This window comes from Phascolarctos cinereus, unplaced genomic scaffold (assembly GCF_003287225.1).
Source record: "Phascolarctos cinereus isolate Bilbo 61053 unplaced genomic scaffold, phaCin_HiC Scaffold_1;HRSCAF=81, whole genome shotgun sequence".
In the NCBI taxonomy this organism is placed as follows: Eukaryota; Metazoa; Chordata; class Mammalia; order Diprotodontia; family Phascolarctidae; genus Phascolarctos; species Phascolarctos cinereus.
Genome location: NW_027555514.1, coordinates 265,904,021 through 265,921,301, shown reverse-complemented (window position 1 = coordinate 265,921,301; position 17,281 = coordinate 265,904,021). Strand labels below are relative to the sequence as shown.

Sequence of the window (17,281 nt, the reverse complement as noted above, 5' to 3'; positions counted from 1 at the left end):
CAGTATGAAATCTGGTGAAGAGAAGTTCCACAATGGGAGTCCCCCACCCAAATTAAATCATAGGTTTCTTTGTTTCGCCAGAGGGACTTGCTAGTAGGCAGCTAGGTGTCCCAATGGAAAGACTGTTGGGTTAGGAGCCCAGAAGACCCAGGTCCAAATCTTGCCTCTGACACTCACTAGCTGTGTGACTCTGGGCATCTCACTGAATCTTTCTTATCCTCAGTTCCCTCATCTACAAAATGGGCATGATAATAACACCTAACTCCCAGGGTTCTAGTAAGGGTCAGATGAGGAAAAAGTGCTGTGAGGTTTCATACGTGCTTTCTGTTATTGTTGTTCTTGTTGCTATGGGTGAGGGGTAAGCTAAGACGGAGAATCAAGAAGAGTTCTGAGGAAACCACTGCCCTGCCCCCATAGCTCACCAAGCACGGTGTTCATGTTGTTAATTCTTAACAGTTGAGTATAGTAATAGACCAGATGGACCCAGGAGATATCTGGCTCATTCCGCTCTTCGCTTTCTTCATTATCAGTGGTTTTGAGATCTTGTTCCAAACTTGAATTGTCCGGGATGTTGTCAGATTGGCTTAGAGAGGAAAAGGGGGACTTGAAGACAGCTTTATAGCTAGCTAACAAATAAACAAACAAACAAACAAACAAACAAATAAATAAATAGATAGATTGATAGATTGATAGATAGATAGATAAAAGTTCTAGTGCAACTTTGTTTTTATTAAAAATAACTTCCAGAACTCATTTATTTCATCCCAAAAGATGCTTATATTCTTTGGTGGCAGCTTCAATCATGGGGGTAAGGAAAACCTATTATCATTTTACTTACCACTATTTAAAGAAAATTATGATCATTTTACTAACTGGAAGTTCAAATGGTAAGGAACATCGAGCTATAAAAATGAATTGCACACCAGAAAGGCTTACATCTAAAGGGACTGAAAGGCGGCCCACTATGGCTGGGTTGCTGTGGCTTTCAGGGCTGGGTAGACAAGATGTAACTTAGGGAACTGGCTGAAACTTTCTGGCCTATTTAAAGAAGTCAGGGCGTTACTGTCAGGGTTGCAAGGATTCTTTACTCCTGAAAAAATTTACAATATGATGGAAAAGCTTTGTGCCAATTCAACAGTGCATGAGTACAAGGAGGCTCATTACCAGGCTAGCTGCAGGGTGTACATGGTTTGGCTATAATTGTTTACCAGGATTGCTGACTTTGAAGTTTTTCAGAGTTGTTCTTTCTATGACTGTTTTTGGCATTGAAAATTGTTCTTTGTTTTGCATATTGAAATGTCTGTGTTTGTTGATGAGTATTTTTTTTCCAAAAAGACTGTTTACTCTGACACAGAAAGGTTGAGATCTGCATTGGCAGAAGGGAGACCCCACAAAATCACAGGTCCCTAAAGTGTTAAAAATCCATCTCTGCATTTATTGAACCGAACTGGAAGGTGGTCCAATATACCTGAATCACTGTGTCCTCACGGCTGTGTTTATAGCTCCAACTTAGGGAACCAGCTAAAGCTTTCTGGCATATCTCACGCAGGAAGGAGGTTATCACTAGGCTTGTTTGGATTCTTTACTCCTGCACAAATCATCCTTTTGCAATTGCTTATTTATACATGACTCGCTGGACCCCTCCTTCCACCTCTCCATATGTGGATTGCTCTGAATAAAAAGCTAGTCTCCTGACCTTTCTTTTCTGCTAATGTGTTTCACTGAATTCATGTCCCCAGTGAGTAAGGTGATAGTCCCACGGTACTTTTTGATGGCCTAACATTTAGAATACAGGGCGTTATGATGGCCACTGACAAATTGGTTAATATCGATAAGGCAAGGGATCTGGAAATACAATGTTAGCTAAGATACCGTAGAAGGAATTGGGAATTTAAAGCCTAGATTTAGGAAGGACAAGATGGTGGTCATCAAGTATTAGACAAGTGGTATGTGGAAAGATGAGAGCTATTCCATGTAGTTTTCAACAGCATGAATGTAGGAAACAGAATCCACTGATTCTTATGACCAAGTTCTGTGTTCTGCCTTTCCAAGTCCCCTTAGGCCAGAGGCTCTTAGATTTCAGGAGGCCTGTGAACTTGTGTGGGGAAAATATGACAACCATATTCTTCCCTAGCCTCTAACTGAAATTTAGCATTTCTTTCCATGATAAATGTAGGCAAGGAAGCATGGCCGTATTAGCAAGACCTGTGGTTTTGTCACCAAGAGAAACCACAGATATTTTCATGCTATGTTACATCTGTTGAAGATGTGTCAAAATATTGTTTAAACTGCTCACTACTTAGAAATTACTGTAGTTATTGGACTCTTTAATTTGCCTATACCTTAAACATATTTTCTCATTATTCAATGTGATAAGAAAAAAAGCATATATATTGTCACATCACAAATTTGTTTCTTTAATAATTTACTGTTTCAATATAATTGATTTCTTTGTAATCCTACATATTTCACCTTACGCACTTAAAAACATGAATCTGAGAAGGAGTCCAAAGATTTTACCAAACACTGTCAGAGGGGTTCATTCAGTACATAAAAAAAGAGTAAGGATCCCTCAATGAGAGCCTGAAATGCTGATTCAGCCTGAGTTTAGAACAGAAATTCTTAACCTGGGGTCCATGAACTTGTTTTGTTAATGCTTTAATAATGATATTTCACTATAATTGGTTTCCTTTGTAATCCTGTATATTTTATTTTATGCATTTAAAAATTATTCTGAGAAATGGTTCAGAGGCTCCACTAGATTGCTAAAGAGGGGTTTATGACCCCCCCAAAAAAGGTTAAGAACCCCAGCTCTAGGCCATTACAGATTTAATTTTTTTAAAGTATAATCAAATCCCTGATACATGGTTACATATCCCAGCCTTATACAGGAAACTGATTTGACAAATGAGCATACCAGTCAAATAATCTATATATGTAGAAGTGAGGTCCACAACAGCAAATTCTGGGATATTCTGCAAGAGGACCATTTTAATTTTCTCCATCAAAATATTCTTTCGTCCAAGTAGCTTCTGAGCTTCTTTTGCTGCTTTACTGACCTATAATTAACAAATCCCTTAGAATCCATTCTATATTTATGCACAGCACATTTTTATAAACATAGGCAAGTAAACCATCTGTGAAAAGGGGAATCACAAAACAAAACTCTATGTATGCATCGTGTTCTAAAGGGAAAAAAATAAGGACAACCTAGAAAGCCTGCTTTGACCCCCTTCCCCCCGCCCAAATTCAAGCCATGGTCAAATCAGTCATTGTTGTTGACAATTTAATGAATGCACAAATCATTTCCTCTGTATGTGATTGATATTTGCCCTCCTATCCAACATCCACACACAAACATCTCCTGATATTTTCATTAAATAAAGGCTGGAGCACAGAGTGAGGCCTGGTGAGCTTTGATTAAAGGCACTGCTCAGACGGGGTCCATTTTCAACTGTTCGGGAGAACATCAGACCAGCAGAAATCCCAGGGAGTCTGACTTCAGCTTTCTCTCGTGTAACTAACTAGCTGCACTGTGTTTCTTTGGCAGCTGGTAGGAGCCGACTATAGATCTGAGGTTACAGAGGAAGATTAAAGCCTGCGCCACCCACCTGTGTAGCAGCTCGGATTGCCATCCAGGACAGTGTCAGGTACAGACCACCCTTCTCTTCTGTGGACTCCTTTGACGGGCTTTGGATTTGGGAAGAAGCCTAAAAAAAATGGCCAAAATGTCTCTGGTGAAGATAGGAAGTTGGCCATTGAAAAGTCCTAGGCTTCTTGTCTCTTAAGGATGGTCTCCTCTAGTCAAGCCAGCTAAAGATTTGCAGATTCTGGGCTGGGAGCATGTTAAATGGGAAAATGTGAGAAAACAGCACTGTCCTGAGGCCCACTGGTACGTGGTCCTTTGTATGAGTTTTCATTTGGGAAAATGTTTAAAGGGGCAACTATACCACAGATTTTCCTGGAATGGTTTTAAAAAGAAGAGTAGAGGAGCATTTTCATTGATTTTTCAGATGGAGATTTCTCTCTTCCAGAAGGTAGGAAATTTCAAAGGACAGACATTAAAAAGAATGACAACATATTCTGCAACACATCTAGAACATTCCAGGAGAATGTCGGCTTCTGGAGGGCAGGACTGCTTTCCAGCACAGCGTCCTTACTCCACAGTCTACCAGATGGTAGCACGGTGCTACAGTTGTGAGGATGGAAGTGGCATTTCATAAGTACTCATACTGAAACTGGATCAATTTTAAAAGTTGTTGGGTTTGGTTTTTTTAGATTTAAAAGATGACTGAGAAAAATACTACCCAGTAATTGCCCCCATCTCAAATGTGCTATGTTGACTATTCAGTACTGGGTCACCTGGGCCCCCTACCTCACCTTTTCATTGCTTGTTGTAGTGGTCCTTTCAATTGTGTGTGATTCTTTGTGATCCCACTTGGGGTTTTCTTGGCAAAGATACTGGCATGGTTTGCCATTTCTTTCTCCAGTTCATTTTACAGATGAGGAAACTGAGGCAAACAGGGTTAAGTGACTTGCCCAGGGTCACACAGCTAGTGAGTGTCCGAGGCCAGATTTGAACTCAGGTAGAAGAGTCTTCCTGACTCCAGGCCTGGCGCTCTATGCACTATGGTGCCCCCTAGCTCCCCACTTTTGATCAATTCATAGATCTTTAGTATAAATGCTAAAAAGAGGCAGGGGAAGTAGATAAAAACTCAAATTGGACAATTCAACTGATTGGTCATATGAAATAATGTATACACACAAAATATTTTGCAAACCACAGGCTGCTATATAAATATTAGTTATTATTAGTAATAATTGATATGAGAAACAAGTGTAAATGTATGACTAAAATGAGATTTATATGTGTTTTTTAAATTAATTGAATATTTAATTTAACCATTTCTATATGGTGGAAATGTGAGAATATGATCTATGACTCCACAGTTAATGTAAGCTACCTTGAATGAATGTAAACATCGAAAGAAGCTCTAACTATCCCATGGGATGGGTGCACATGACCTGGAGTCATCCCAGGCACTGTGCCTTCTTTGTTCTATTTATATATCTGCATCTGTATCTATCTATACGTCTATCTATCTGGATCAATATCTATCTGTCTGTCCATATCAATATTTGTGTATCTATCTGTATTGATATCTATCTGTCTGTCTATCTATCAGTATTGATATTTATCTGTCTATCTAGCTATATCTAACTTGGTCTAAGGGTGGGATGGAGACCTACGATTCAGTCCTCCTGCCTGGCCCCCTGAGTACACTCCCCCAATTAACCTAATAAACCCTAATACATCTACATATATATTCCCACACTGGCATGGATTGCCCTTCTGTCTACCTTGGTATCTCTCTTGGAGGGTCTGCTACCCTACAATTGGCAAAATCAAGACAGATCAGATCCATGTCCTTACAATTTCTGCTCCCAGCTAATGTTAAGAATTAGGAGTTGGGTGTGTTAAGATTTCTAGAGAAGAGAAAACCGAATTTCCTAAGATCCATTTCTTCAAGTGGGATCTGTTCAAACTGAATCTACAGCCCTGTCTGGTATCTCGTTGTCTGTATGCCCTCACCAGAACACAGCGAGGTCTCAGAGGGTACAAATAATGAATCCCCTGAAGTGATTGCCTGTAAATTATGGCAACTGGTGCCAGCCAGGGATTCATTATTTACACTCATTGGATCTAGCTGTACACATGCTAAAGGAAGGATGGGGAAAAGCCAAGGACCTCTCTCAACTCAGAGCTATGCAGAGTGTTTGGAAAATGTGGTCATTTGTAGGTTGTCTGGGGGCAAGGGGTGAGGGTAGTAAGTCAAAGTTCAGGTGGAATGCTCCAGACTCAGGGAAGGATAACAAGCTTTAAAATAACAAGTTGCAGGCCTCTTTCCAATATTAGCTGGGCATTCACCCACTGTCTTCTTCCTGTATCTACGAAAAGGAGCAATTTAATTTTTTTTTATCCTGCTATAAATACAGGTGTATCTAAAAATAAAGGGGCTGCCTGAATTCAGCTCCTTTCAGCTCCTTACTTCTGTGATAGGACTTATACAATCCAATACAATTTTTTGAGCACCTACTTATACATAAGGGCATATATTCATACACACATAAAAATGTACATACATATACATATAGGTAGACATTCCATAGAACAATCTCTATGGCAACTACTTTATGGAGTTTTTTGTTTTCTTTTCTGTTTCTTTGTTTGGTTTGGTACCTCATATGAGGCGAATTCAATAAATCCCTGAATTCAATAAATGCCCGACAGTTTCAGAAGGTTGAATAAAGTCAACATATAAAAAAAAGTCCAGAAAGATGATGAAACATGTGTAAGAACCACCAAGATTTGAATAAGATCTTTTATTTTCTAATTCAGTCGCTCATGGCAGGTAGGCCTGAGTCTGGTTGTGTAACCCTGGACAAGTCCCCTAACATTTGTCTGACTCAGTTTATTCAGCTATAAAGCGGGGATAAAAATAGCACCTGCCTCTTGGGGTTGTTACAAGGATCAAATAATGCACTTAGCACAGTGGCTGGCACATAGTAGGTGCTTAATAAACACTGGTTCCCTTCCCTTCCCTGGTATAGTGGAGCAGTTTTAAGTAGATGGATGGATCCCTGCAAAAATCAGCAAGATTGAGTAGGGCTTAGTATAGCTAGGCACCCAATCCTTCAGGGGTCTATAAGTGGTGAAAAAACAAGTCATCCTAAATATTTGCATCACCATGCATCTAAGTCACTCTGTGCTCCTGGGACCATGATTACAGAAGCTTAGAAAAGCAACTATTTCCACAAGCCATGGGTGAAAATCATCTTCGTTACTTGATGCCCACATTGTATATAAATACAACAAACCCCAAAGCAGCTCATAAAGTAATGAAATTACCTGACATTTCTTAAGATTCTCCATATGTAAATATAATAGGGCTATTTCCAGGTAGGATTTCCTTATCAACCTAAAAAAAAAAAGTTGTAGAATTTCAGAGTAGTTTAACAATTCATTATCATGCAATCCCTTCTGCTGCCGCCTCATCTCTGCCTCCTGACTTCCCTGATTTTCTTCAAATCCCAGCTAAAATCCCAACTTCTACAGAAAGCCTTTCCTGATCCTCCTAATTCCAGAACTTCCCCTCTGTTCACGACTTCCAATTTACTCTGTAAAGATCTTATTTGTACATTACTGTTGTCCAGTAGTTTCAGGCGTGTCCAACTCTCTGTGACCCCACTTGAGGTCTTCTTGGCAAAGGTACTGGGGTGGTTTGCCATTTCCTTCTCCGGCTCATTTTACAGGTGAGGAAACTGAGGCAAACAGGGATAAGTGACTTTCCCAGGGAGACACAGCTAGTAAGTGTCTGAGGCTGGATTTGAACTCACTAAGATGAATCTTCCTGACTCCAGACCCAGTGCTCTGTGCACTATGGCGTCACCTGGCCCCTATTTGCACACAGCTGCTTGCATGCTTTCTCCCAGAAAGACTGTGAGCTCCTTGAGGGCAGGACATGTTTTGTTGTACTTCTTTGGTTCCCCAGCACTTAGCACAGCACCTGCTGCATAGCGAGTGCTTTTGTAGCCAATCACTTCATGAAGAGAGGGAGCTGGTGACATCAGATCATCTGTACTGCACTTCTTCCCCCAGCCCTCTTCCCCTCTTTTTTCCCCAGGGGTCATGGCTGCTACCATTGGTTCTCTGACACCTAAAATGACAATGCTTTAGAAAAGTGCTATAACCTTCTCGTGCTGGGGGGTTTCAGCTCTTTTTGTGTCATGGACCCTTTTGGTACCTTGGTGAAGCATATGGAACCCTCAGAATTTTTTTTTAATTTATAATTGAAAAAAATGCTAAATTTCAGCTACAGATTAGTGAAAATCAAGACCTATTTTTTTTGTCCTCCAAGTTCACAAACCCCATAAGATCTAGAGGATCTGTGAACCCCAGATCAAGTACCTCTATTCTATTGCAACTAAATATATGCTGGTAAACCTTGGAGCCAGGGTACCCTCTTACCCCATATATAGAACCAAGTGAGCCTTTTCGTGATAGTGTAGAACATTAAAAAAAAATTAAAAATAACCATGGGGAGGTTGTGCAGGCTGATACTAGGCTTTCAAGGAGACCAGGTGATGCCAGGATCTCTTTTACCCCTTCCAGCTTAGTTGGGTTCTAGTCCTGACCCAGACTAGATCTTCTAGGAAACTCTTCTAGGCCTATTCTTCTTCAGTACTTGCACCACAGGGACAGCTCTTGGGACAGGACAGTTTACCTCAGGTCTAAGACATGGCCTAGGAGATGTATGCACCTGTACTGCAAAGTAGAGTCTACCAAGTGGCCTCAAGAGTTTAATAACACTGTTTGTCCTCTAGTGTAATAATCGTTGAGTCCCTGTTGGGAAGGGCATCATCACAGGCCATCCTCATGAGCTAAGTCCTAGAGCAGAGCTGAAATTTGTGGTTGACAACCAAATGAGCACACTTGTTAACCAGAAATTCCTTGAGTTACTAAAGAAGATATATGCTAGTGACCCAGAGCTGACATGAAGAGGTTGCACAACCATTTCTGACTTGAATAGTCTAGTTCTCCCCAAAGAAGGGCAAGGCAAAAGGCCAAACATACAAACTGCTACAATGGAAAGATATGTTGATTTTTTTTACCTTATATTTTGATCATTTTTCAGACTTGTTTTTATAGCATCAAAAAGATCATTAGCTATCTGTGTTGTCTCATCTTCAGTAAATGTTTGACGTTCTAATTTGCCTGAAAGATAAGAAAGGGGGAAAGTAGGCATTAAAGCTTCATTTGGGCCCCTAACATCTCATGTTGGGAAATTAGAAAACCAAATGCTCTTTCTGATCTTTCTCTTGGCAAAAAGGCTCATGGTAGGGAAGGACTACTTACAGCGTTCTCAGAAAAATTCAAGGTCACAACAACTGTTGCCTGATGAGGAAGTCTGTTTGCTTCCGAGCCATCAGATGGACAGAGGCCACTGAACAATTAATCAACTATTCCAGTGTATCTCTTTTGTTCCCAAGTCTTTTCCACAATTGTTATCCTCACCCCCTCACCGCTCTTCCTACATTCATGCTTTGTTTCTCTCCTCCCCTTCTATTTCTCCTTTCCCTAACTATGGCTTCTTTAGTGTCTACCTTGTTTAACAGGGTAAAAAATGTAGACCAAAATAGAGCAAAATAAATTAAAAAGCAGTCCTTGGTAACATCATCCAATCAATGGAAACACTTCAGTCCCTTCATGTGGCCCTTCCCAGGTCTCCTGGGAGAGTTCACTGCTTGGCTTAGAACTAAGTTTGTTCCCTTGATCTTTTCAAAGGCATCACTCGTGATGGTGCAGCACCAAGACTTCAGAGAAAGGCAAGAAAAATGAACACATAAGGATCAGAATATTGCCATAAAAGCCAGTCATGGAAATATGACAAACAAAGAAACAAAAAAAAAAACCTTGAACCTAAACATAAAAGGAAATGTTTTAAAAATCGTAATGAAAACTCCTGGTTCATGTTACATAAACGGCTAAAGGAGATGAACAATCATTAAAAGAGGAAACATAAATTGTTGATGATCACTAGAAAAAAAGTAGTGTCTCACTAATAATCAAAGCAACCTCATGCCCACCAAATTGGTGAAAAATAAAAACTCAACACTTTCAAGGTTATAGAGAAACTGGTACACTCACTCGTTGCTGGTGGAATTATAAAGCTACAGCGTCTTTTTAGAGAACAGTCTGGCAGTATATAGTAAAAACTACGAAAATAAATACATCCCTCAAACCAATCATTCTATTTGGGGCAATATTTTCTGACAACAATCAAGCATTTAAAAAGTTATCAATCAAAAAATTTTTATGGCACCATTATATGTAATTGGAAAAAAAAAACTACCTGAAAGCAATCAAAGTATCTAATAACAGAGGGAACAGTTAAATAAATGGGTTACATTAATGTGATGGAATTCTATAATGCAATTGTGTAGCATAAAAAGAAATCCAGAAAGGCTTCAAGAAATAATACAAAGGGGGAAGAGCAGAGCCAGGAAAATGAAGCATATACTGTCAGTTACTAAGTCAACAAACATTTATTCAGTACCTGGCATGTACTGGGCACTATGCTAAGTGTTAGGAATATACAAAGAAAGGCAAAAGACAGTTCCTGCCTTCATGGAGCTCACAGTCTAATGGGCATATGAGAAAAAGTGAATGGGAATGAATGAATATACAGAAGCACAGACAAACAGAACAGTTTTGAAAACAATGTGTACAATGTATTCTATACTTTTTTTAAAAAGTGGTACAAACAATAATCCTCTTTTTGTGCTTTCTTTTTGTGGCAGGAGGGTACAAATCCAAAAAGATTCTGTAACTATATATGGAAAAACTCATTTTTGTTGGTTAAATTCAGTATGAAAAATATATATGTGCTTATATATGTAAGAAATATGGACAAAGGATCCTGATTTTAAAAAGTATACTTTATGCTTTCACCTTGATTTAAATGTGCTTAGCACAGTGCCTGGCACATAGTAAGTGCTTTGTTAGCTATCATCATCATTATCATCATTATGAAATATGAATGGTTCATAAGTATTGATGTTTAATGTTAAGCTGCTAATCACAGATTTATTTTTAAAAATTGGCCCTATGATATGTGTGTGGATGTGCACATCCTCCATTACAGTTCTCTTTGGATGCCTCATCAGGGCATGAACTAGACCAGGGATCCCAGAGACTCTGCCTGACAAGCACAAGCTTTATCAGCTCTACCCCATCCCACCCCGAGATGGACAGGCATCCAGTATAGATGGACAGAATAGGGGTTAACAGTCCAAGCACCAGCCCTGCTAGGTTCCCTAAAAAGCTCACCACGAGGTTGGCTGCAAAGGGATGGTTTTTTCAGCCACTCCCAAAGACCAGCTACTAAGACACAGAGAAGCTGCAATCTGCATTAGTGAAGAGTGAGCCCCACCGATGAAAGAGTCTATGGGCAGAGTAGTGTCCACAAGTAGCACACATGTGCTACAAACAGTTCATCTGGAGAGTAATAAAAATGGATGGCTAAGATGACAGGGTGGGGATAGGGGTGGGGAGCCTCTTCCCAACATTAATAATAGCAGGTATTTATGGAGCACTTTAAGGTCTGCAAAGCCCTTTACAAAATATTATCTCACTTACTATTATACCCATTTTACCAATGAAGGAACTGAGGCTGGCACACAACTAATACATGTCTGAGGTACAAATAAGGTCTTCCTGGTTCCAGGTCCTGAACTCTATCTACCAGGTCACCTAGCTGCTTACCACATTAGCCAAGCATCAGATGTTAGTGTATATAAGTTTAACATGGAACTGAATCTTCCATGTGAATAATATAAACATTAATAAGAGCCAGGATTTTCAGACAAACTTGAAATATAGTTGTTTTATCTCACATTAAGAATGACAGAGGTACGAGTACTTTTCCCATCAGTAACTCCTGCATGATAATGTCATTTATGTCATCCTTCAAGATATGTGAGCTACTTTACACACTATCTCATTTCATCCTCACAATAATCCTATAAAGTAGTTGCTATTATTATCATCAGTATTTCACTGATGAGAAAGCTGAGGCTGAAAGTCTGAGTCACTTGCCCAAGGTCATGAACTTGGTAAGTGTCTGAGACAGGATTTGAACTCAGGTTGTCCCGATTCCGAGTTCAACACGCTGAGCACTGCCCCACCTAGCCACCATGAAAACATGTCAACGACTGGAGAAAGGATTTGCATCAGAGAAATGGAGGAAAGCTACTTATGATATGAATTCATTATACCCAAGACACCCAATAGTCCTTACCTTTCTCAAAAAGGATTTCAGCCTCTAATTCACCTTCTTGTATCGCAGCTGTCCTACAATGATACAATGCTATCTCAAAGAGATGAATGGCAGGTGCCCATTGAGAAGGATCTCTTTTTCCAGAGGAAGCTACTTGCTTGGCTAACATATGAGCTGGAATGGAAAATAGGGCCACAATAAATTTTTAAAAATTAAGACAGAAATGCCATTTGCTAGAAGAGCAAACTTTCCAGAAGGTCAGAGTAATCTTTTTGTTTGGATGGTTGGGTTTTTTTCACTAGGCAATGGGGTTAAATGACTTGCCCAGGGTCACACACAGCTAGTAAGTGTCAAGTGTCTGAGGTCTGATTTGAACTCAGGTCCTCCTGACTGCAGGGCCAGTGCTCTATCCATCGCATCACCTAGCTGCCCCATATCAGAAGGTCATCTTCTAAAGGAAGGTCATCCCTAACTAGTATGGTTAAAGTGTCTTGTGGGACTTGACAATTTCCAGTTCTTCTATAAAGGTTTTCTTTTTTCCTAAAGATTTTATTTAAAGATCCTAAGTAAATAAAGGGCTGGCTTCTGAGTGAGGAAGAACTGAGTTCAAATCCTGATGGGCATATATGTGTGGAAGAGTGTGTACCAAGTACTGAGAAGAATGCTTTGTTCTTAAAATGCCATTTGATTAAATGCCTTGGTAAAAGCTAATTCATTCTCCTGACTGTTAACAGAAATCACACCAGTGAAAGCTGAAAGGCAACATACAGTGTTGGGAAATGTTTGGGGAGTAGCCACCCATAGGCTTGCCCCAGAACCCTGAGAAGAATAGTCAATATCCACTGGGCAGTCAACTCAACAGACCAATTGGAGAAGCAAAGCAAGACTGGGAGGCATATAGATGTCTGCAAACAGACCAGGCCGAGATAAAAATAGGGCTCGAATCAGGGAATAACTGTGTGAGAAGAGCCTGTGAAGTATGTCAGAGAAGGAGAAGGGATCGAGTCACTGATCATGGAGGCTGGGAAAACTGAAAGGAGAAGAGGAAGTCAGCATCGTTCAGAGGGGAGGCTAGAGAGACCACAGGACCTGATTCAGGATACAGTGTGGAATTAGCAGAGATATTAAAATGCTCTTAAACAGACTCCCCCCATTTTTTTTTACAAACTTGCATTTGTTTTATTAACCCTTTCAACCCTATAAAAAAGCATGAATCAGACTGTGCTTTAAAAGCCAAATAGCTCAGTCACTGATAGCCACCAGAGAACTCACTCCTCTCTGGCTTCTCCTGATTCACCTTTCAAATAGCGGCCCTTCCAGAGTGGCCCCTCATCTTTTTTCTTTCTCTGCCCACCATGCTTGGACACGGCTTTGAGATCCAGGCTATGGGAAAAATCTGCCCTCTCAAATTTATCGATAAGAAAAAAGAAGAAATGTAACCAACTGAGTGGATCTGAAAAAAAAATGCCAAGGATTGAGGATAGAGACAGAGACCCTGGGAACAAGAACATAGGGCTGGCTACAACGGTCATGTGTGACTGATGCCATTGTTGGAGAAGCCAGTCAAGGCATTCTGAGTGCCTCATCCCCCAACAGACTGGGCCCTGACCCATCAAGGGGTTCTGCCATGGCTGAAAAGGACTGGAAGTGAACTCCTTGCCAGGTCCCTATGGGAGAGGAATTGAACGCCCTCATTTTGCTTTATCAACGGTCAATGTATGACAGCTTTTGTCGACCACAAAATCAATGATTCAAAACTTACATGTTCCGAGCATTTTCAAATATCTTTAAATTTCTCATAATGTTTTAAATCACAGAATCACAGATTCAGAGCTGGAGGGGAATGTAGAGGCCATTTGGTCTAGAAATTTATACTGGGAGCCTGCAAAACTCCTAAGTGCAGCCCAAACCAGACTAAAATGCCATTGGGAAATGTTTTAAAAAGTAAACAGATGACCTAGATAATATTGAGTTTTGGTTTTCTAAGTTAATATGTGGCGCACTGGATTAGTTTCTTTTAGTTTGACACGACCCTTCATTGTTTATAGATGAGGAAACCGAGGCCCAGAGACGCTCATAAGCAACCTGCCCGAGATCATTTAGATATCAGTGGCCAAGCCATAACTCAAACTCAATGACCGTGACTCCAAGGCCAATGTTCTTTGCATTAGACCACAGTGCCTCCCATAACACCACAGGAGTCAGATGTTGTAGGAAAGGGAAAAGAAGGGAATAAGCATCAAAATATCACCTACTATGTGCTAAGCTCTTCACAAATATCGTCATATTTGATCCCTCCTTTATAGGTGGGAGTTGTTATTATCTCCATTTTAAAGATGAGGAAACGGAGACAAATGAGGATTAAATAAGACTTGTCCAGGGTCGTATAGCTAGTGTCTGAGGCCACATTGGAACTCAGATCTTCCCGTCTCCAGGTCCAGCACTCTATCCACTGTGCCCTTCACTGCCTCATAAATAATTAATTGGTCTAAATTAATATAATGTGGGCAGCTAGGTGATACAGTGGATAGAGCTCCAGGCCTGAAGTCAGGAAAATCTGAGTTCAAAACCGGCCTCAGACATTTACTAGCTGTGTGACCCTGGGCAAGTCACTTAACCCTGGTTGCCTCAGTTTTCTTATCTGTAAAATGAGCTGCAGAAGGAAATGGCCAACCACTCCAGTATCTTTGCTGAGAAAATGGGGTCATGAAGAGACAGGCAGACCTTCACAGGGGGAAGAATACATATACACACACATTCATATGTGTATTGGTGTGTGCATATACATGTATATATACACACATGTGTGTATGTATGCACATGTTTGTGTATGTATATGTATACACACATACACACATATATATATAGTACTCTTTGATACAGCTGTTTTTGTACAATTTTAATATTCATCTTTAGGAAACACATGTCGGGTAAAGAAGTAGATATCCAATCACACTGTCTTATTGGTGCGGATAATTGATCCATGAGTGGAGATGACAAGCCTTCCCCACCATAGTGAACAGTCTGAGAGGTTGGCATCATTCAGAGGTTGGCTTTGCAGTGATGAGACTCTCGGAACTTAGCTAGGTTGATCCATAGAAGACATGATGTCATCTTTGCCTTGCCTGTATTCAATTCCCTTCTAGCTTGGAAAGGTCCAACAGAGCTCAGTTTGTGAGGGACAGAGCCTTCAAGGACCCGGTTTTCCAGAGGCCACGACAAAACTCTGGAATGTGGGAACATATTTGATAAAACTGGGAAAAAAAATAAGTCTCAGGTGTTTGGTATTCACTTCCCATTAAAATTACTGTCCGATAAAAATATACTAATGTAGAATAATGTCAGTACACCAATTTAAGAGCAAACTGACAATATCATTGATGCCCATCATTTCTCGGCTTCTAGAAATAAAACCACAAGACGTCTTTCCGCTGAAGGCTTTAGGAACATGAATCCTTTCTTTAGAGCCCACCACATTCTGGGGACGGGATCTATATTGTCACTATAAAAGAAAGCTTACGTTTCCTATCAGGCAAAGAGTGTCACATGCATTATGCTGCATAATATTGATACATCAGGAAGGCAAACAGCCCCATTCTTTTCAATAAACTAGAAATTGTAGGAGCTGATGTTGTTTTGACAAAAAAGCCGTTCTTGGATTTGTTTTCTAAATCTGTATTCAATGCAAGGTAACAGAAACAAGCTGTAATGAGTCCCTCAAATTACAGCAGCCATGCTGTCATCTTGAGGGGTGACAGGTTTTCAAGTTCTTAAGGCGTAACAGACAAATATATGTTTGGTTTCACACATTGTGAGCTTTTAACTTCCAGCTAAATCAGATGTAATAATGGCTCGATTGTGGTGTTAAAAGTCCAGGGAAATAATTCTTATGTAGTGCCTCTCACTGGATCCTAGATTTGGAAGGGACCTATTAGATTAATAAATCTAAAACTTCATCCTGCAGATGAGGAGACTGAGGCCCAGAGGGGTTATGCCCAGACTCACCTTGACTCCAAGGTTAATGCTTTGTCCCCCCCCCCCATATCCATCCCTTATGCATTTTTCTTCTCTCTTAGAGGGTTTTTTTTAAATTTTGTTTGTTTTGTTTGATCGATTTTTGTTCTGTTTTGTTTTTTTCTTGGAGGTTTTTTTGCATGTGGTTTTCCTCACTGGAATGTGGGCTCCTTGGAGAGCACACAGGGACAGTGTTTTCCCCTTTCCTTGTATCTCCAGTGCTTGGCACATGCTGGGCTCTCAGGAAATGCTTGTTTACTAATTGACTGTTAACCGCTCTTGGTCCCAACCTTTCCAGCCTCAGCGGAATTTCCTTCCCATCCAGCACGCGGCCATTCAGCCACAAGTCCAGCCAATATGCCTGGCAGGAATGTCCTTCTCTTCCTTTAACTGCAGTTCTGGCACTATCTTTCAAATGAAGCCTTTCCTGATTCCTAACTGCCTTCTACAGAAACACTTTGTACGTATTGATCCCACTAGACTACAGGCTCCTTGAGAACAAGGACAGATTGGACTGGGGGGTTGGGTTTGGGTTTTTTTGCCTTTGTTTGAATCCTTGGTGATTAGCAGAGTGCAAGGCACATCGATAGGGGTGTCTAATAAACACTTGTTGACTTAGCTTTACATTTATGCTTTATACATCTGTCTATGGCCCTGTCTCCAATAGAATCTAAGTCCTTGTGAATGAAGATTGGTTCATTCTTTTTACTCGCATCTCTAGTGCCTAGCACACGAGCACATGATAGGGGCTTAATAAATCCTTGACTGATTTCTAGATTTCTATAGTAGAGAGAATAAATGGGCCCAAATGTCTCCAAGAAATGTCTCCAATGTCATTTAGAAAATGTTATTGATGTCAATTTCCAGAACTTAGAAGTCGGCGGAATAAGGATTATTTAGTGACATTTTGACTAAATAAAATAATTTCTAATAAAGTAAAAACATTGTATACTTCGCTGTAGCAAGGGTCCAGGGTACCAGAAAATGCCACACAATGCCCATGCCATATGCATAGGCTCCCTACCAAACACACCAACAAGTAGCCACAAGGCTCATTAAGGGACAAATGCCATAAGTGGGCATCTTTGTGTATCATGTCCTTAATTAAATGGTGTTTTTATTCAGAGAATCACAGCATCATCAGCTGGGAGGCAGAAAGGATCTTGGAAGTCATATTCCCCAACCCTTTCAGATGGGGAAACAGAGGCCCTGAGAAAAGTAATTTGCCTAAGGTCATACTGCTAAAGCATAGCAGATGCAACAGTTGAACCCAGAACCTTGTATTCCAAATCCAGTGCCCTTTGAATGGTGGCACGAGATAAGCCTTAAAGGCAGCAATAAGGACCAGAGTTCCTTTTTGGTTTTTTTTGTTTGTTTGTTTCTTTTCCGCTTGTTTTTTTTTTTTTTACTTTTCTTTTTTTTTTCTT

The 17,281-nt window shown here is 40.3% G+C and overlaps 1 protein-coding gene across 1 annotated transcript in view; it reads right to left on the bottom strand.

Moving 5' to 3' along the window:
* The window catches only part of CFAP54 (cilia and flagella associated protein 54), a 288,300-nt gene that overhangs the window by 49,265 nt on the left and 221,754 nt on the right, over nt 1–17,281 (bottom strand). Inside the window, exons 58-63 of the mRNA XM_078150421.1 lie at nt 11,862–12,014; nt 8,674–8,776; nt 6,911–6,980; nt 3,612–3,710; nt 2,918–3,059; nt 423–626 (exon numbers count right to left, since the gene is read on the bottom strand). Coding sequence (XP_078006547.1) covers nt 423–626; nt 2,918–3,059; nt 3,612–3,710; nt 6,911–6,980; nt 8,674–8,776; nt 11,862–12,014 — 771 coding nt within the window. The remainder of the gene's footprint in view (nt 1–422; nt 627–2,917; nt 3,060–3,611; nt 3,711–6,910; nt 6,981–8,673; nt 8,777–11,861; nt 12,015–17,281) is intronic.